This window comes from Astatotilapia calliptera, chromosome 11 (assembly GCF_900246225.1).
Source record: "Astatotilapia calliptera chromosome 11, fAstCal1.2, whole genome shotgun sequence".
NCBI lineage: Eukaryota > Metazoa > Chordata > Actinopteri > Cichliformes > Cichlidae > Astatotilapia > Astatotilapia calliptera.
The window spans coordinates 27,300,355-27,321,198 of NC_039312.1; the positions used below are offsets into that span (position 1 = coordinate 27,300,355).

General features: G+C 36.5%; 2 protein-coding genes across 2 annotated transcripts; both read right to left on the reverse strand.

Annotated features, from left to right (window-relative positions):
* Window positions 1-524: 524 nt before the first annotated feature.
* Window positions 525-11,537, reverse strand: LOC113031535 (sialic acid-binding Ig-like lectin 14). Its single transcript, XM_026183684.1, has 8 exons — window positions 11,353-11,537; window positions 10,887-11,198; window positions 3,793-3,870; window positions 3,155-3,496; window positions 2,689-3,000; window positions 1,185-1,448; window positions 1,002-1,098; window positions 525-910 (listed from the first exon to the last, which is right to left on the reverse strand). Exons 1-8 carry the CDS (start codon window positions 11,498-11,500, stop codon window positions 799-801), a joined length of 1,665 nt encoding a protein of 554 aa, XP_026039469.1. The 5' UTR covers window positions 11,501-11,537; the 3' UTR covers window positions 525-798.
* Window positions 11,538-16,803: 5,266 nt separating this feature from the next.
* Window positions 16,804-20,526, reverse strand: LOC113031538 (B-cell receptor CD22-like). The gene is made up of 6 exons (XM_026183688.1): window positions 20,481-20,526; window positions 19,843-20,184; window positions 19,377-19,688; window positions 17,874-18,137; window positions 17,691-17,787; window positions 16,804-17,599 (listed from the first exon to the last, which is right to left on the reverse strand). The coding sequence occupies exons 1-6, from the start codon at window positions 20,524-20,526 to the stop codon at window positions 17,488-17,490; spliced, it is 1,173 nt and encodes a 390-aa protein (XP_026039473.1). The 3' UTR covers window positions 16,804-17,487.
* Window positions 20,527-20,844: the final 318 nt, after the last annotated feature.

Genomic DNA, 20,844 nt, shown 5'->3' on the forward strand with positions numbered 1-20,844 from the left:
GGTTCAAGTCCAATTCAAGTCTCAAGTCATTGGTGTAAAAGTCCAAGTCAAGTCACAAGTCTTAGAACATTTTTTCAAGTCAAGTCTAAAGTCATAAAATTAATGACTCGAGTCTGACTCGAGTCCAAGTCATGTGACTCGAGTCCACACCTCTGGTAATATTGGTGGTACAAGGTTCAGTTGTGCATGAATGGCATTCGGGTGACAGGACATCTTACTCTAAACATTTAGTGCAATAAACTTGGTTGAGGAGGAACTAATCAAACATTCATGTGTGAGAAACATAAATACTGATAACAGGGCAAATTTACAGGAAACTAATATGTGGCTGGTCTGACAAGGCATCTTAACTATTCAAGGTCTTTCTTGTAAACGTAGAAAAGAGCAGCCGTGTAGATCATTAATGTCTCTATTTTCTAAACAGTGCTGTTAAAAGCTTATGTGACCTACTGATAATCATGTCCCTGCCCCAGCTTTTTCACATCGAATGCAAAATGAACATATATATATATAAAAAAAAAAAACCCCAAAGAAAAACACTATAACCTGTTAAGTTTAATATAAATTTACATTATCAACAAACAGGATTATAGTCAGTATCAAAGCTTTAGGAAGCATTTTCTGCTGGATTTGCTCAATCCCACTAAACTGAGCAACTCCAGCACCCTTTAAAAAACTGATGAATAAGCGCTCAGTGGCTATTAAATGCATTTAATAAAGAGAAGTGTGACTGAGAATTATTTCTCTGGAAACACAAAATAAAACAAAATTAGATATATCCTGAAGGATCAGTGAAGGTCACTTTGGAGTTGTGTTAATGGCATCATACTCTGAAGAGCCGACATTTCTACGATTCAGTGACATGTAAGTTCTGTCCTCTTCTTGTGGCTTCACATTCTTTTGTACTTTGCTAGAAGAATACAAAACAATTATTGAAAAATATTTTATGGAAACATCTGCAGGACTTTTAGTTTTAATCAACAACCAGTTTTAAAACATACCAAAGGAAAGCTGCACAGATCACGCTGACACTGAAAAACACACCAGCAAGGACCCAAGGAAGGACTCTACTGTAAAATCCACACTGTGTTTCACAATCTGCAATGAATAATGATACCATGCATATATTATAGCTGCTCAAGTTATGCTTAAACCTTAAAATATTTTAATTGTGTGATACATACACTGAACATCAAGGTGAGTCAGGTTTGAACGTCCAACCCCGATCTCATTTTCAGCTTTGCAGAAAAATCTTCTTTTGTCTCTGGACACTTTAATATTTAAGCTGATTCCTGTCCTAATAAAAGTCTCCTGGTCTCCATCAGCTCTGTACCAGGTGTAGTTTTCTACTGCTGGGTTGGCATTACTGCTGCAGGTCAGAGTCATATTGCTGTTCTCTGGTACTGGACAAGAGGGACTGACTGAAATTTGTACATCTTTGGGTGAATCTAAAAATCAGTACAATGATAATTTGTTAAATGTAATATTATGTGAAAGAAATCTCCGTCCCGGGTTTCTCCATGGATCGGGTTTCCTCCAAGGCGTGAGCACCGATAAGCAGAGTTCTGTATAAAATTAATTATTCAAAGTAAGCTCAGGTATGCCGTTCAGCAGGTTAGTTACAGCGCCGGGAGTAGCTTGGGAGAACAAAATGACATAGAAACTGCTTCAGGTTGCTCTTCCAAAATCAACTCAAAGGTTTATTCAGTATACAACAGTTTATATAGAGGAAAAAAAAGGTTCGTGTGTCAGCAGGTTCTCAGTTCAAACCGGTACAGACCAAATAAGGAAACGTCTTCCTGCCTTCTGAGCAAAGAAGTATCCTTTGTGTAGTTTATCAGTTCAGCTACAATTTATGATCATTCCAGCAAAATACACTCCTAGACATAGAATACAGAGTTCTTTCATTAGTGAATTCTGAAACAAACCACCTGGCCTTTAACAAGCTCTTTTCTAGGAGATAAAGAAGGGAGGATGGGAGTAAGGAAGTGATCTCTGTGGTGTTTTCGACCTTGAGGTACCATCCTGTGATTCTTACACATTAATTCTTGGGTCACAGAGAAAGAGAAAAACAACTAGTAAATGGGCCTTATTGAGTAACAGTTTTCCTGTATAATATCACTATAAAACAATATCCTGTAAATGCTACCATGGTATCAAAATATCACAACATTATGTAAATCACACATCACAGCTCCTTTTGCATTTTAACGGAACTATTAATAGATCATCCTATTACAGACCAGAAAGCCAAATGTCAAAAGTAAAACGTTTCTGCAATTCTACTTTCTTGTTCGACCTTTAGAGTGAATCTGAAAGCTCTGACAAGCTCGTGAGTTAATTTAGAAATATGATAATGTGAGAAAATGTTATCATAGGATGTAAATGAAAAACTGCTGTTTAAAATAAAAACAACTGTCCAACATGACTCACTAAATGTAGTTTTGTTTTATTGTCAGTTTTGAAGACATCCTAAAGCTAAAAAGCAGAGCTAACAAAAAAACACATAAATCATTAAATAATCATTAAATTCAAACTTTAAAAGCTTTCATTATATTTTATAAAACTCAGACATTGTTATGGCATACTGATAAAATAACTGTAACTGTATCATTTTGTGTAATTTAATCCAAGTCAAGAAAAGTAAATCATTACGATTTCAGTTTAGAAGAGAAAAAATAAACTCACATGAAATATCAGGAGTTAAACTTGTTTCAGCAGTGACATCAGGGCTACCATCTTGTTTCTGGTAGACAGCAGTGCAGGAGATTTTATTTCCATGATGGAGGTGAGAAGCAGTGAAATTCATAACAGAGGTCTTGACTTTAGTTTTGTCCTGATTCTCCTGCAGTGTCTCCTGACTCTGACCCAGGTTAGGGCTCCATGTCAGAGCTGGAGGATGAGACCAACATGGAGCTGGAGCAGAGCATGTCAGACTCACTGAGGCTCCCTCCTTCACCTTCAGTGTGGATGGAGTCAGAGTCGGTGAGGGAGGAGCAGCTGGTGGGCAGACATTCTGGTCAGTCAATGAGCAGCAGTTTCAGTTTTTATATGCTGAGTAAAATCCAGTGAATTCAGAGCAAGCTCAAAGCAGTTCCACAAGTGTAATTTGTTCATGAATTGTCAGTAAATGGATGAAAAAAAAATATCTTACCTATGAGTGAAATATCTACACCAGCTTGGGTAAAAGTGAATTTCAGTGGATTATCACACTCCAGTCTGAAATAGTATTTTGCACTTTGAAGGAGACTTGTATTATTGAAAGTTGTGGTGCAGTCTTTCTTTGTTAAGTCTCCTGTCATTTCTTTAGTTGGCTTTAGTTTTGCATTTTCACTGATAAATGAAGATGAATCACTCCAATATGCTTTACATGAATCATCTAAGTGATTTTCAAATCCCCCCCTTGCATTAAAGGAGCAGGGGATGGTCACACAGGATCCCCTCAAAACATTTAAATTCTGTGGCATTTTAATGTTGAACGTTCCACACAGTGCACCTGAAACACAACACAATAATAAAAAACAACAATAACAACAAAAACCCAAACAGTTTTATCTCTTCCTTCATATTTATCATGTTACAGCGACTCAGTATTAAATTCAGATGCTAATACAAAACACTTTTACTGTTAAATATCTCATCAATAAAAAGCCTTGGTACTTTACTGCACATTCATCTTGAATAGTGATGTCAGATAATTTAAGTAAATGATTTAAATTAACAATAGTGTATTATTATTATCAACTTTAATCATGTTTTCAGCAAAGTAGATTTTGAGTTTCTTTCACTCACCCTGCAGCAGAGAACTAACGAGAAGAAAAGTCAGAGTTGCAGCCATCTTTGTTGCAAGAGAGTGAAGTTTAAGGGAATCTGAAGTTTACACAGGAAACAGTTTACATGATTATTTGTTAACCATTACCAGGGAAACGCTGTTAAGATCTAAAGTCAAAGTACCATTACTACTGGTAGTTATGGTAATTTTGAAAAATATAGATAAATAAATGTTCAGCCTAAAAAAATTAGACTACATAAAAAAAAAAAAAAAAAAAAAAAAAAAAATATATATATATATATATATATATATATATATATATATATATATATATATATATATATATATATATATATATATATATATAGTGCAAGTCTGAAATATATATATATATATATATATATATATATATATATATATATATATATATATATATATACATATATTTCAGACTTGCACTCGGCACACTTTGCAGCTGTTGTGTTTTTATTCTGCAACTTTGTGAATTTTTCACGATCTTTAGCGAACATACGTTTTGGAGTCCTTACACAGTCAGATATTAATTTTTTATTAATTTTATAACTTCAAACTTGTGTTTTATTAACAAAATGGCCTTTTTAATTGTGTTAATAAACGACTCGTGCTGAAATGATTCGTAGAGTAGCCAGAAATACGTCGACTGCTCTCGCTGGAGATTTGCTCGTCTTATACTGTCAGTTCTAATTTTTACTGCTTCATCATATGTTAACCAGGTAGCGGTCATGTTATTTAAAGCTTTATTTGTACAACAGCTCTAATTGTACATCTGGCGCTAAATCCGGCGTCTTCTCCCACTGTCAGTTTATATGTTTAGAGCCTGAAAATGATTGAAACAATGATGAGAGGATGACAGAGCTCATAAAAGCGTTTATTCCACTCAAAAAGAGTCTTTCACTTGTGGCATCATTTAATTCCTCAAAACTTCAGCAGCTTTCTGTTCTGACTCTGAAGTTTTCCTGCAGTAGTATCAGATTGATGTCCTCTGTTTAGAGGGAGCATCCTCAAATGAGGACTCGGCCTTCAAGGGCCCAGAGGTGGACATAGGGAATGAGGAGAATGCCTTGGAATTCCCTGTGTTCTAGCTCCAGCCCATCAGGTGATTCAGCCTACAGGTAATACTCAGGTTTGAGGCATGAGGTTTTCCTGTCTGCCTCACCTCTCATCTCTGATGTCCAGGCTCCTGCTCCTCAACACCATCCCACACTGACAAAAGCTGAATTCAATTTATTTCTCCAGCTCCATTTTATGCAGTCCTTCATGTATCATTCTTTGGTGGTAACAACACAAGCTGACACTAGGAGGCAGAGTGTTCATATAGTATCACCAAACAGGACACTGGTGATTTTTCTGGTTGATCAATCTGTTACAGAAGGTTATTCACATAAAACCTTTTTTTAAATTCTCTGATATGCATACAAAATTATTAAATGTCTTTGTCATTCACACTTTCACAACAGTCACACACCAACAGCTGCAAATATAGTATCATCCAAAATGCCAACCTGCCTCTGCTTCATCTTTTTGTGACACTTTGGCCTCTTTCCACTTGCACCTACTTGGCTTGACTATAGTCTATTCAGTTATTAAAGTTTTCCATTAGGTAGAATCTGGTATCAGTTCCTTTTTTATTGCCTATTCAGATGGGGATACAAGTGAAAATAATCAAGAAAATGTGACATCAATAGCTTACATGCCACTGATCAGCAAGGGAGTGATGTCAATAGATGAGCTCTTTGGCAAGTGTCAAAGTTGCCATTTTTTAACCCTTTAGCGTTCCGGTCAACCAATTGGTAGAGCACATTTTCAGGCCCTATATCTAACTGAGGCTTTCACTGAAATTGACCTACCTTGTTCAGTCTTTTCTACCAATTAGTTTACATCTGTAATGCCAAAAAAATCCACCAGAAGGCACTGTGAATAAAAACTGTTGGCTCTTCTTACACCTCTCCCAACCAGGAAGTCAGAAACAAAAACAACATATTTTGAGTGTTTTTGATGAAACATAGGTAGGAAGATATAATTTTTTGATGTATGATAGTGTTAGAGGACTTACTAAAAAGATGGATGTCACTTGACAGCATTAAAAACAGTGAAATTAAATGTTGAATCATTTTTTTAAAAAGTAGTCAACCAAACGATTGATTTGTCCCTTTATAGTGCTAATGCTAACATAACCTAAATGTTATTAAAATTGATTATTTGCCATAAAATCAGACCACTAGACCCATTTTGTATATCCATTGCTATTGATAAATCACATTAAGTGTTAGCACAGCAAGAATATGCTGAAATAATTTCCTCAGTAAGTCATTTTTGTAACTTTCTGAGTTAATATTAGTAAATATTGTAAAAATCAAGAATAACATGTGGAAATCACAAATATCACAACAGATTACCTTTTAACCAAATTACAGTAGCTGGTAAATTAATATTACTAAGTTTTCAAAATTATAATTTCATGTTGAACAAGTACTATATGGACGCTAAACAATTATATGGCTAAAAATCACATGGTTCTGTGGCATGATACTCACGTGGGCGATCGTGGCTCAAGAGTTGGGAGATTGCCTTGTAATTCGAAGGTTGCCGGTTCGAGCCCCGACTTGGACAGTTTTGGTCGTTGTCTCCTTGGGCACTTCACCCGTTGCCTCCTGGTGGTGGTCAGAGGGCCCGGTGGCGCCAGTGTCTGGCAGCCTCGCCTCTGTCAGTGCGCCCCAGGGTGGCTGTGGTTACAATGTAGCTTGCCATCACCTGTGTGTGAATGGGTGGATGACTGGATGTGTAAAGTGCTTTGGGGTCCTTAAGGACTAAGTAAAGCGCTATACAAATACGGGCCATTTACCATTTCATGATACCACCCACCTTCAACACACAGTGTGTTTGAGGTCTTGGTTTCATATGAAGCCACAAGGGTTGGCACTCTCCACCAGTATATTGCCAACAAACCAGATGAGTGGGGCTTTAAATTGTTCTGCCAAGCAAGTTCATCTGGCATCATCCACGACTGCTGTATCAAGGCGGGGTCTACATTCTTCAATGCTCCCCTGAGTGAAAAGGAACAGAAGCTACCTCTAAGGGGCCAAAGTTGTAAAAAGCACTTTGCAAACCCATAAAAGAACCTCAGTTCTTCACAAGTTTCAGCTTGGTCCAGAACTTGCACACCTCCTTGGGTGTCAGGTGCATTGGTACTGTATGACCAAACTGCACTGGTGGAGCTCCCCTGATGGCAGACAAAGACCTGATGAAGAAGGGCCAAGGAGCCTGTTATTACAGGTCTGATGAAGGTCGGATTGCAGTGAAATGGTTTGACAAGAAATGTGTCAACCTCTTAAACAATGCCTGTGGGTTCACGCCTCTTTCATCGGTCAAACGGTGGAGCAAAGTGTCCAATGCAAAGATCACCATTCCATGCCCATCACTCATCCCTGTATATAATTAGCAAGTGGGAGGAATTAAACTTTCTGACATGCTATTACACCTGTATAAGAGAAGTTATAAGTTACAAGTTAAGGAGATGGCATATTCCACTTTTCTGATACATCCTTGACTTGAACCTGGTCTACAAGAGGGACTGTGCTCTACTGGACCAGAAACCGATGGCTCTCAAAAGGGTTCCACCTGGCTGTGTTTGAACCAAGTTAACAGTTAAACAAAACTGATGTTGCACAGTAGCTTTCAATCAGAAGTGGCCTGAATGTGAGTACTTTGTGCTGTAGCACATTTTTCACATTTGCAGATGAAAAAACTATGTATTTTGTTGTTTGATATAATACTTTCCTTTGATGGAATGAAAACAGCAATGTTCACTGGCATGCTACTAGAAATAAACTGTATCCAATGCCCTGGATAGATTTTATTATTAATTTAATTATAATTTGGCCCTTTATTTGATTTTTTTCAACTGTATTAAATCAATAAGAAATGTAAACAAAAAAAACTTTCCATTGCTTTTTTCTTGGTGAGGACCTCAAAGGGTTAAGCCAATAGTTTTTTCAATTTGAGAGACTTCATATTTGAAAATATGAGACCTCATATGTTCAACCAGTGTCCGTACTTCAGGAAGCAGAGGGTAGGTTTTGGCAGAAAGGATTTTACTCCACACTGTGGAAGGAGAGTCAGTCTTACAGCTGTCAGGGGAGGAGGTGGAGGAGGGGCAGATATCAGAGCAGGAAGTTGAAACCTTAGTTGCAAAAGAGACAGTGTGACAGCAACTAGTGTCCATATTAAAAACTGTTTAATGCACTCTGACGATTTCAGGCATTACAATATCTAGAAGGGGAAATAAGAACTTTTTCAGTAGAATTCACACACAAACACACACCAGCTAAAAGTTGTATTTCCTCTTTTATTCTGTCGATATATATAATTAATAATACATCTACTAAACATACTACTATGCATGGTTACCCATGGAAAACATTTAACATGGTATAAAATAAAAACTGTTGAGCAGTTCAATTTATTCATTTGCTGTGGTAATATTGGTGGTACAAGGTTCAGTTGTGCATGAATGGCATTCGGGTGACAGGACATCTTACTCTAAACATTTAGTGCAATAAACTTGGTTGAGGAGGAAATAATCAAACATTCATGTGTGAGAAACATAAATACTGATAACAGGGCAAATTTACAGGAAACTAATATGTGGCTGGTCTGACAAGGCATCTTAACTATAACGTAAACGTAGAAAAGAGCAGCCGTGTAGATCATTAATGTCTCTATTTTCTAAACAGTGCTGTTAAAAGCTTATGTGACCTACTGATAATCATGTCCCTGCCCCAGCTTTTTCACATCGAAAGCAAAATGAACATATTATCCAGCACCCTTTAAAAAACTGATGAATAAGCGCTCAGTGGCTATTAAATGCATTTAATAAAGAGAAGTGTGACTGAGAATTATTTCTCTGGAAACACAAAATAAAACAAAATTAGATATATCCTGAAGGATCAGTGAAGGTCACTTTGGAGTTGTGTTAATGACATCATACTCTGAAGAGCCGACATTTCTACGATTCAGTGACATGTAAGTTCTGTCCTCTTCTTGTGGCTTCACATTCTTTTGTACTTTGCTAGAAGAATACAAAACAATTATTGAAAAATATTTTATGGAAACATCTGCAGGACTTTTAGTTTTAATCAACAACCAGTTTTAAAACATACCAAAGGAAAGCTGCACAGATCACGCTGACACTGAAAAACACACCAGCAAGGACCCAAGGAAGGACTCCACTGTAAAATCCACACTGTGTTTCACAATCTGAAATGAATAATGATACCATGCATATATTATAGCTGCTCAAGTTATGCTTAAACCTTAAAATATTTTAATTGTGTGATACATACACAGAACATCAAGGTGAGTCAGGTTAGAACGTCCAACCCCGATCTCATTTTCAGCTTTGCAGAAAAATCTTCGTCTGTCTCTGGACACTTTAGTACTTAAACTAGTTCCTGTCCCAATATAATTTTCCTGGTCTCTATCAGCTCTGTACCACATGTATTTTTCTACTGCTGGGTTGGCATTACTGCTGCAGGTTAGAGTCACGTTGCTGTTCTCTGGTACTGGACCAGAAGGACTGACTGAAACTGTGACGTTTTTAGGTGAATCTGAAAAAATGAGCACAGAAACATGCAGACTGAAATGTTAGGACAGTTTTATTTACAGAGTAAGTGTGAATATATGTAATACATTAGCACCCCAAAAGATATTTTTTAAAATAATATTAAATACTCTTGAGTGCAAAACACAATATTGTACCTCTAAAAGCAGAGAGCAAACCACACCAATATAAAGGTTTCATCTTAAGCAGAAACTGAAGAGTAAAAATGACAAGTTGTTTTTCTTGGCTTTTCTTTCTGAAGACTCTGTTCATGTCAAATGAAATCACCTTTTCTTCTGTATTTAACTTTAACTGATTTATTGATGAAAGATTTAGAGCTATTTGAAGAAAGTTTGAATTTTTTTTAGTTCTTCTTACTATGTGCCTAACAATGTGGCTGTCAGGAATTCCTAATTTTAATAACCAATACTTAAATTAAATTAACTACTTGTAATGTGATTATTGTCAGTCTCATTATTTAACTCCACCCCAAAGATCAGTTACTGCTTTAGTTTCATTACAACAATTCATGTATTGCACATCCTTCAATCCTATTAATAGAATTCTAGTTGGGATATGTAAAGAGTAAATATGGAAAATTAATTTAATTAATACATACATTGAACATTTATTTGTAGGTTGCTTGATCGTTTAAATCCAAGTTCATTTGTAGCCTTGCAGAAAAATGTACTTTTGACTTTTGAAACAGTAACATTAAAAGAGCTTCCAGTCCCAATAAAAGTCTCCAGGTCTCCATCAGCTCTGTACCAGGTGTAGTTTTCTACTGCTGGGTTGGCATTACTGCTGCACGTCAGAGTCACTTTTTGGTTTTCTAATATTGGAGCAGAAGGACTGATGGAAATTTGTACATCTTTGGGTGAATCTAAAAATGAGTATTAAGATAATGTGTTAAATGTAATATTACGTAAATCAAACATCAAAGGTCATTTTGCGCTTTAGCTGAACTATTAATAGAACTTATTACAGACCACAAAGCCAAATGTCTAAAATAAAACTGCAATTCTACTTTCTTGTTCGAGCTTCAGAGTGAATCTGAAAGTTCCGACAAGCTCGTGAGTTAAATTAGAAACATGATAATGTAAGAAAACGTTAAAATACGATGTAAATGAAAAGCTGCTGTTTAAAGAAAAAACCACTGTGGAACATGACTCACTAAATGTGGTTTTGTGTTGTTAGTTTTGAAGACATCCTAAAGTAAAATACAAAGCTAACAAAAGAAAAACGTACATCGTTAAGACGATCACACATCAGTGTAAAGTCTGCATGTATGAAATTAAAGTATGAAATTAAATTCAAACTTTTAAAGTCTTCATTATATTTTATAAAACCCAAAGACGTTGTTATGGCATACTCATAACATCACTGTAATTGACTGACCATTTTATGTCTAATTTAAACCAAGTCAAGAAAGTATATTATTGTAATTTCAGTTTAGAAGAGAAAAAATAAACTCACATGAAATATCAGGAGTTAAACTTGTTTCAGCAGTGACATCAGGGCTACCATCTTGTTTCTGGTAGACAGCAGTGCAGGAGATTTTATTTCCATGATGGAGGTGAGAAGCATTGAAATTCATAACAGAGGTCCTGACTTTAGTTTTGTCCTGATTCTCCTGCAGTGTCTCCTGACTCTGACCCAGGTTAGAGCTCCATGTCAGAGCTGGAGGATGAGACCAACATGGAGCTGGAGCAGAGCACGTCAGACTCACTGAGGCTCCCTCCTCCACCTCCAGTGTGGATGGAGTCAGAGTCGGTGAGGGAGGATCATCTGTTGGGAAGACATTCTGGTCAGTCAATGAGCAGCAGTTTCAGTTTTTATATGCTGAGTAAAATCCAGTGAATTCAGAGCAAGCTCAAAGCAGTTCCACAAGTGTAATTTGTTCATGAATTGTCAGTAAATGGATGAAAAAAAAATATCTTACCTATGAGTGAAATATCTACACCAGCTTTGGTAAAAGTGAATCTCAGTGCATTATCACACTCCAGTCTGAAATAGTATTTAGCACTTTGAAGATAACTTGCATTATTGAAAGTTGTGGTGCAGTCTTTCTTTGTTAAGTCTCCTGTCATTTCTTTAGTTGGCTTTAGTTTTGCATTTTCACTGTCAAATGAAGATGAATCACTCCAATATGCTTTACATGAATTATCTAAGTTCTTATCATACGTGTTGTCTAGATCGAAGGAGCAGGGGATGTTCACACAGGATCCTCTCAAAACATTTATCTTCTGTGGTATATTGACGTTGAACATTCCGCACAGCGCACCTGAAACACAACACGATAAAAAACAACAACAATAACAACAAAAACCCAAACAGTTTCATCTCTTCCTTCATATTTATCATGTTACAGCGACTCAGTATTGAATTCAGATGCTAATACAAAACACTTTTACTGTTAAATATCTCATCAATAAAAAGCCTTGGTACTTTACTGCACATTCATCTTGAATAGTGATGTCAGATAATTTAAGGAAATGATTTAAATTAACAATAGTGTATTATTATTATCAACTTTAATCATGTTTTCAGCAAAGTAGATTTTGAGTTTCTTTCACTCACCCTGCAGCAGAGAACTAACGAGAAGAAAAGTCAGAGTTCCAGCCATCTTTGTTGCAAGAGAGTGAAGTTTAAGGGAGTCTGAAGTTTACACAGGAAACAGTTTACATGATTATTTGTTAACCAAGGAAAAGCTGTTAAGATGTCATGTAAGGTCCAAATTACTACTGCTAGTTATTGTCACTTTGAAAAATATAGATACATAAATGTTCAGCCTTGAAAGAATTAGAGTATATACATACAGTGTTGATTTCACAAAATTTAAACATTAAATGATGAAAGAGAAGAAAGAGGAAGGTGTAAGTCTAAAGCAGTTATACAATTTATTAAAAATATTCTTCAACAATTAAACATAATTTATGTTTCTGATTTCTGAAAAATTCTACTAAAGACCGTGAATTCATGTCTTAATAGTCTCATAAAGTTTTTAATTTTCTTTGGATTCATTTTTCTACAAACGTCAAAAATATGACAATTCATCTAAATATCTGTGAATCAAAGAACTACAGAAAATCACATCATATTTTCATAAAACCTTGATATTCGTATCATAGTGAAAATGTGATAGCTTACAATATTTCATGATGTTTGTCGAGCAGTCAGTTCTTTGGATGTGAGGTTTTTAAGGAAGTGTTCAAAAAAGATGTAAAATGAGGAACTAACACAAAAGACACAGTGAGTGTGAACATGACCAGAAGTGACTGTCACCTTTTTTCTTTCCACGATCTCTGCAACATAGAAACTGCTGTAAACATTTGCAATCACTCCACATTAATAACTTGTATTTGGGTTAGTAAAGTGAGTAACTCTCGTCTGAGTTATTCACTTTACTGCTTGTAACTCATCATGTACAATGTTGGTCAGTGTGCTGTGTTAACCGGGTAGCATTAATGCTGTTTACAGCTGTTTTATTTGTGTAAACGACTCTGGTGACTTCTCCCACTGTTAGTTTATATGTTTAGAGCCTGAAAATGATTGAAACGATGTATGAGATGATGAGAGGATGATACAACTCATAAAAGCGTTTATTCCTCTCTATTAATGTGACTCAAATAACATGCACTAAGCTGCTAAGAGGTCATTACATCATCTGTATGGTGATGATGGAGATGATGCTGTGTCTGTGATAAAGGTGATAAAGGTGAACTTCAACACTGCCTGAGACAGGCTGAGCTGCTTCTGTTGAGTTTGTGTCTATGAAATACAACATCAGTGATTATATTAATAAATGGATGAAAGAGCTGAGCAGATCACTCTCTGAGCATTACAGCTTTCAGTGACCCAGTCGGGTGTGACAGTCTGTCTCCATCAGGACATCTGACATCCAGGCTTCCTGCTACATCCAATTTTAATGACAGACAATGTAATCATCTAAATGTCATTATCACAGCAAAAATCAAACTATTGTCATGATTTATGGATTCTGTTTTCTCACACCTGCTCTTCTCTCACATGTTATCAGCAGAAGGCTCTCAGCAGAAGAGAAAACCCACCAATCAATTCAGGACACCTGCAGCAACTGTGGCTGCTCCAAAAGGATTCACACACAGACCACGTCACTCAAGAGGATTAGACAAAGAAGATGGTAAAATGACTGGTTTTTATCCGGCACTTTTGCACTCTGAGCACTCCAAGAGCTTTATACAGCTGGCCTCATTCACCCATTCATACAAAGAGATTTTTATATACTTTTTTTGCACAAGTGCTTTCTATCTTATATTCACATCCTGATGAATGTATTGGAGAGCACCTCAGGGTTAGTATCTTGCCCAAGTCTACATGCAGCCTGGAGCAGCCAGTCTGCAACCACAAACTTCCGATTAGTAGACGACCTATGCTACCTCCTGAACTACAGCCACAGATGGAGAAGTTACAACTTTTGATTCACTCTGGAGATCATCACCTGCAGTGATAACTACAGACTGATGCTGTGATGCAGGATGACCACGGCAGGACTGTTTCAGTCCGAAACAGCTGCAATAGCACTTCTTCATCCATTTTCTTTTTATGCTTGCAGCCTAGTAGTTTGCTTGTATTTTGATTACTTCATCTTCAGTTTTTCAGCTCTGTTTTCTTGTGTCATCGTTTTGGGGCTTTAACAAGTGCTTTAAAGTCAAGTTCAGTATCTGAGGTGGAAATGAAAAGGGTGATGGACAGGTGATCGTCACCGAGGGAGGATCTGTATCTGTATCAACACTGAGAACGTTTATTTACAAATGAAGATTGATCCTAACCAAGATCTTCACTTTTAGCATCTGAATAAGGATGAAGCTGAATGAAACTGCAACTTTCTCATGAAAGTATTCATCAGGTTGTCAATTCATGTGCAAGTAGACTTTGGTTAGGTACATATTTCCCTCGCTACGCTTCATCAGTCAAGGTTTTGTCTTTATCTGTGGATGTAGTCTCATAGTGGAGATTCAATCTGTAAGATCCAGCAATAAATTTTTGTTCTCTGTCGGGACATGAGCCTGAGGCCTCCACGCCGAGCACCGTTTATGCAATCTATGTGACTGCTGCTGTACTGTCAAAGGGACATCATGGGATTTCTTCTAAGGCTACATTTGCAGGGGCTAACAGAGGATGTGGACTTTCTTTAAAAATTATGAAATTGAGGCTTCAACATTTTATGGCCACAAGACGTAACTGATCTTTTTTTTCAGATATTATCACTCTGTTGCTCACTCTGTTGAAACTTCATATTTGAAAATATGAGACCTCATATTTTCAACCAGTGTCCGTACTTCAGGAAGCAGAGGGTAGGTTTTGGCAGAAAGGATTTTACTCCACACTGTGGAAGGAGAGTCAGTCTTACAGCTGTCAGGGGAGGAGGTGGAGGAGGGGCCGATATCAGAGCAGGAAGTTGAAACCTTAGTTGCAAAAGAGACAGTGTGACAGCAACTAGTGTCCATATTAAGAACTGTTTAATGCACTCTGACGATTTCAGGCATTACAATATCTAGAAGGGGAAATAAGAACTTTTTCAGTAGAATTCACACACAAACACACACCAGCTAAAAGTTTTATTTCCTCTTTTATTCTGTCGATATATATAATTAATAATACATCTACTAAACATACTACTATGCATGGTTACCCATGGAAAACATTTAACATGGTATAAAATAAAAACTGTTGAACTGTTCAATTTATTCATTTGCTGTGGTAATATTCAGAGGTGGGACCAAGTCATTGTTTTGCAAGTCTCAAGTAAGTCTCAAGTCTTTATCCTCAAGTCTCAAGTCAAGTCTCAAGTAATGTCAGGCAAGTCAGAGTCGAGTCTCAAGTCACTGGTGTAAAAGTCCGAGTCAAGTCACAAGTCTGAAACTTTGAATTTCAAGTCCTTTCGAGTCTTTAAAAAAAAAAAAAAACGAAAAAATAATGTTGCAGTTATATGCTAAATGTAAATATTAGACCATGTAATTTTAAAATCTGTGTTTTTCTCAACACATGACAAAATAGTGAACTTAGAAAATATACACAAATTGTGAAATTGCACCTCTTTAAAATGCAGCTCAATTAAACCTAGCTCCAAGAATAATTTTCACCGACAGTTCTGAGATAAGCTGCATGTTATTCTTGGATGCGGTTGTAGGACCGGCTTTAAAATCGCATGACAAAAATATCATACACATTAAAAAAAACCTGTATCACCAACATAGCCTGGACAACATTTGCTAGTTAGATGAAGTCAGCTAACTCATCTTAGCATATTTATATGCATATTTATAATCATACGGTTCTTGGAGTGAGTGCATACACTCATGAAGTTTAGTAACTTCCGGTCACTGCAACAAGCCCAGGTACAGTTTACCGACGGATGGGTGCAGGACCTTGAAATGCACCGTGTCGAACGAAAGACCATCGTAAGTATCATAAGTTTACCAGTCTCACAAATCGTCATCATAAATATACATTCCTTAACCGTTTATTAATAGGACCTTTGAGCTCAACGGTAATTAATTAGTAGTGGAAATAATTTCTGGTAGCATCACAGAAATGTAGCAGTGACAACAATATTGTATGCTGTAATCGTACTGGGCAATTAGTGATACAAAAAACCTGTTTTATCCTGTGAATAAAAGTATATGTTTTTGTCAATGTACCATAATAACAGAAGCGAAACACAATATTGTGTCAGGACAATTCACTATTTATGCACAATAAATAAAGGAGCATAGCGCGACAATTTCTGTTCAGCGCCAGACTTGCTTGTAACCTATATCACCAATTATGTTATGAAAATGACGTATTAACTACTAAAAAACACTGACCTTCGTGTAAATGCTTGGAGCAGACTAACCTGTGAGCTGGAGTGTTCTGGGACGTTATATTTGATCTTTGAATGGCTGCAATCCAGGCCATCCGTCGCCTCTTTGTTACTTCGGAAACATGGCTTGAACAATTTCTCTTCAACGACGTAATCCGATAACAACCGATCTCTTTACCCGTCGGCTTCCCGTGGCTGTCATGCGACCGGCTATTGCAGTTAATAATACAACAGCTTCTTGACATTTTTGTGTTTCTTTTTATCGCTGTATAACTGATTTTAATTGAAAGCCTGCGTGCGCTAGTACCGCTTGCCACGAGTTCCCAGAATCCTTTGCGGTTCTACCCGTGAATGACGTCACATTTTCAATCTCTATATAATATGCATGTTAAATTTTATATTTGGGGTAAAATATCAAGTCTTTTCAAGTAAACCGGTTCAAGTCCAATTCAAGTCTCAAGTCATTGGTGTAAAAGTCCAAGTCAAGTCACAAGTCTTAGAACATTTTTTCAAGTCAAGTCTAAAGTCATAAAATTAATGACTCGAGTCTGACTCGAGTCCAAGTCATGTGACTCGAGTCCACACCTCTGGTAATATTGGTGGTACAAGGTTCAGTTGTGCATGAATGGCATTCGGGTGACAGGACATCTTACTCTAAACATTTAGTGCAATAAACTTGGTTGAGGAGGAACTAATCAAACATTCATGTGTGAGAAACATAAATACTGATAACAGGGCAAATTTACAGGAAACTAATATGTGGCTGGTCTGACAAGGCATCTTAACTATTCAAGATCTTTCTCTTAAACGTAGAAAAGAGCAGCCGTGTAGATCACTAATGTCTCTATTTTCTAAACAGTGCTGTTAAAAGCTTATGTGACCTACTGATAATCATGTCCCTGCCCCAGCTTTTTCACATCGAATGCAAAATGAACATATATATATAAAAAAAAAAACCCCAAAGAAAAACACTATAACCTGTTAAGTTTAATATAAATTTACATTATCAACAAACAGGATTATAGTCAGTATCAAAGCTTTAGGAAGCATTTTCTGCTGGATTTGCTCAATCCCACTAAACTGAGCAACTCCAGCACCCTTTAAAAAACTGATGAATAAGCGCTCAGTGGCTATTAAATGCATTTAATAAAGAGAAGTGTGACTGAGAATTATTTCCCTAGAAACACAAAATAAAACAAAATTAGATATATCCTGAAGGATCAGTGAAGGTCACTTTGGAGTTGTGTTAATGGCATCATACTCTGAAGAGCCAACATTTCTACGATTCAGTGACGTGTAAGTTCTGTCCTCTTCTTGTGGCTTCACATTCTTTTGTACTTTGCTAGAAGAATACAAAACAATTATTGAAAAATATTTTATGGAAACATCTGCAGGACTTTTAGTTTTAATCAACAACCAGTTTTAAAACATACCAAAGGAAAGCTGCACAGATCACGCTGACACTGAAAAACACACCAGCAAGGACCCAAGGAAGGACTCTACTGTAAAATCCACACTGTGTTTCACAATCTGCAATGAATAATGATACCATGCATATATTATAGCTGCTCAAGTTATGCTTAAACCTTAAAATATTTTAATTGTGTGATACATACACTGAACATCAAGGTGAGTCAGGTTTGAACGTCCAACCCCGATCTCATTTTCAGCTTTGCAGAAAAATCTTCTTTTGTCTCTGGACACTTTAATATTTAAGCTGATTCCTGTCCTAATAAAAGTCTCCTGGTCTCCATCAGCTCTGTACCAGGTGTAGTTTTCTACTGCTGGGTTGGCATTACTGCTGCAGGTCAGAGTCATATTGCTGTTCTCTGGTACTGGACAAGAGGGACTGACTGAAATTTGTACATCTTTGGGTGAATCTAAAAATCAGTACAATGATAATTTGTTAAATGTAATATTATGTGAAAGAAATCTCCGTCCCGGGTTTCTCCATGGATCGGGTTTCCTCCAAGGCGTGAGCACCGATAAGCAGAGTTCTGTATAAAATTAATTATTCAAAGTAAGCTCAGGTATGCCGTTCAGCAGGTTAGTTACAGCGCCGGGAGTAGCTTGGGAGAACAAAATGACATAGAAACTGCTTCAGGTTGCTCTTCCAAAATCAACTCAAAGGTTTATTCAGTATACAACAGTTTATATAGAGGAAAAAAAAGGTTCGTGTGTCAGCAGGTTCTCAGTTCAAACCGGTACAGACCAAATAAGGAAACGTCTTCCTGCCTTCTGAGCAAAGAAGTATCCTTTGTGTAGTTTATCAGTTCAGCTACAATTTATGATCATTCCAGCAAAATACACTCCTAGACATAGAATACAGAGTTCTTTCATTAGTGAATTCTGAAACAAACCACCTGGCCTTTAACAAGCTCTTTTCTAGGAGATAAAGAAGGGAGGATGGGAGTAAGGAAGTGATCTCTGTGGTGTTTTCGACCTTGAGGTACCATCCTGTGATTCTTACACATTAATTCTTGGGTCACAGAGAAAGAGAAAAACAACTAGTAAATGGGCCTTATTGAGTAACAGTTTTCCTGTATAATATCACTATAAAACAATATCCTGTAAATGCTACCATGGTATCAAAATATCACAACATTATGTAAATCACACATCACAGCTCCTTTTGCATTTTAACGGAACTATTAATAGATCATCCTATTACAGACCAGAAAGCCAAATGTCAAAAGTAAAACGTTTCTGCAATTCTACTTTCTTGTTCGACCTTTAGAGTGAATCTGAAAGCTCTGACAAGCTCGTGAGTTAATTTAGAAATATGATAATGTGAGAAAATGTTATCATAGGATGTAAATGAAAAACTGCTGTTTAAAATAAAAACAACTGTCCAACATGACTCACTAAATGTAGTTTTGTTTTATTGTCAGTTTTGAAGACATCCTAAAGCTAAAAAGCAGAGCTAACAAAAAAACACATAAATCATTAAATAATCATTAAATTCAAACTTTAAAAGCTTTCATTATATTTTATAAAACTCAGACATTGTTATGGCATACTGATAAAATAACTGTAACTGTATCATTTTGTGTAATTTAATCCAAGTCAAGAAAAGTAAATCATTACGATTTCAGTTTAGAAGAGAAAAATAAACTCACATGAAATATCAGGAGTCAAACTTGTTTCAGCAGTGACATCAGGGCTACCATCTTGTTTCTGGTAGACAGCAGTGCAGGAGATTTTATTTCCATGGTGGAGGTGAGAAGCATTGAAATTCATAACAGAGGTCTTGACTTTAGTTTTGTCCTGATTCTCCTGCAGTGTCTCCTGACTCTGACCCAGGTTAGGGCTCCATGTCAGAGCTGGAGGATGAGACCAACACGGAGCTGGAGAAGAGCATGTCAGACTCACTGAGGCTCCCTCCTCCACCTCCAGTGTGGATGGAGTCAGAGTCGGTGAGGGAGGAGCAGCTGGTGGGCAGACATTCTGGTCAGTCAGTGAGCAGCAGTTTCAGTTTTTATATGCTGAGTAAAATCCAGTGAATTCAGAGCAAGCTCAAAGCAGTTCCACAAGTGTAATTTGTTCATGAATTGTCAGTAAATGGATGAAAAAAAAATATCTTACCTATGAGTGAAATATCTACACCAGCTTTGGTAAAAGTGAATCTCAGTGGATTATCACACTCCAGTCTGAAATAGTATTTAGCACTTTGAAGGAGACGTGTATTATTGAAAGTTGTGGTGCAGTCTTTCTTTGTTAAGTCTCCTGTCATTTCTTTAGTTGGCTTTAGTTTTGCATTTTCACTGATAAATGAAGATGAATCACTCCAATATGCTTTACATGAATCATCTAAGTGATTTTCAAATCCCCCCCTTGCATTAAAGGAGCAGGGGATGGTCACACAGGATCCCCTCAAAACATTTAAATTCTGTGGCATTTTAATGTTGAACGTTCCACACAGTGCACCTGAAACACAACACAATAATAAAAAACAACAATAACAACAAAAACCCAAACAGTTTCATCTCTTCCTTCATATTTATCATGTTACAGCGACTCAGTATTAAATTCAGATGCTAATACAAAACACTTTTACTGTTAAATATCTCATCAATAAAAAGCCTTGGTACTTTACTGCACATTCATCTTGAATAGTGATGTCAGATAATTTAAGTAAATGATTTAAATTAACAATAGTGTATTATTATTATCAACTTTAATCATGTTTTCAGCAAAGTAGATTTTGAGTTTCTTTCACTCACCCGGCAGCAGAGAACTAACGAGAAGAAAAGTCAGAGTTCCAGCCATCTTTGTTGCAAGAGAGTGAAGTTTAAGGGAGTCTGAAGTTTACACAGGAAACAGTTTACATGATTATTTGTTAACCATTACCAGGGAAACGCTGTTAAGATCTAAAGTCAAAGTACCATTACTACTGGTAGTTATGGTAATTTTGAAAAATATAGATAAATAAATGTTCAGCCTAAAAAAATTAGACTACATAAAATAAAATAAAAATATATATATATATATATATATATATATATATAGTGCAAGTCTGAAATATATATATATATATATATATATATATATATATATATATTTCAGACTTGCACTCGGCACACTTTG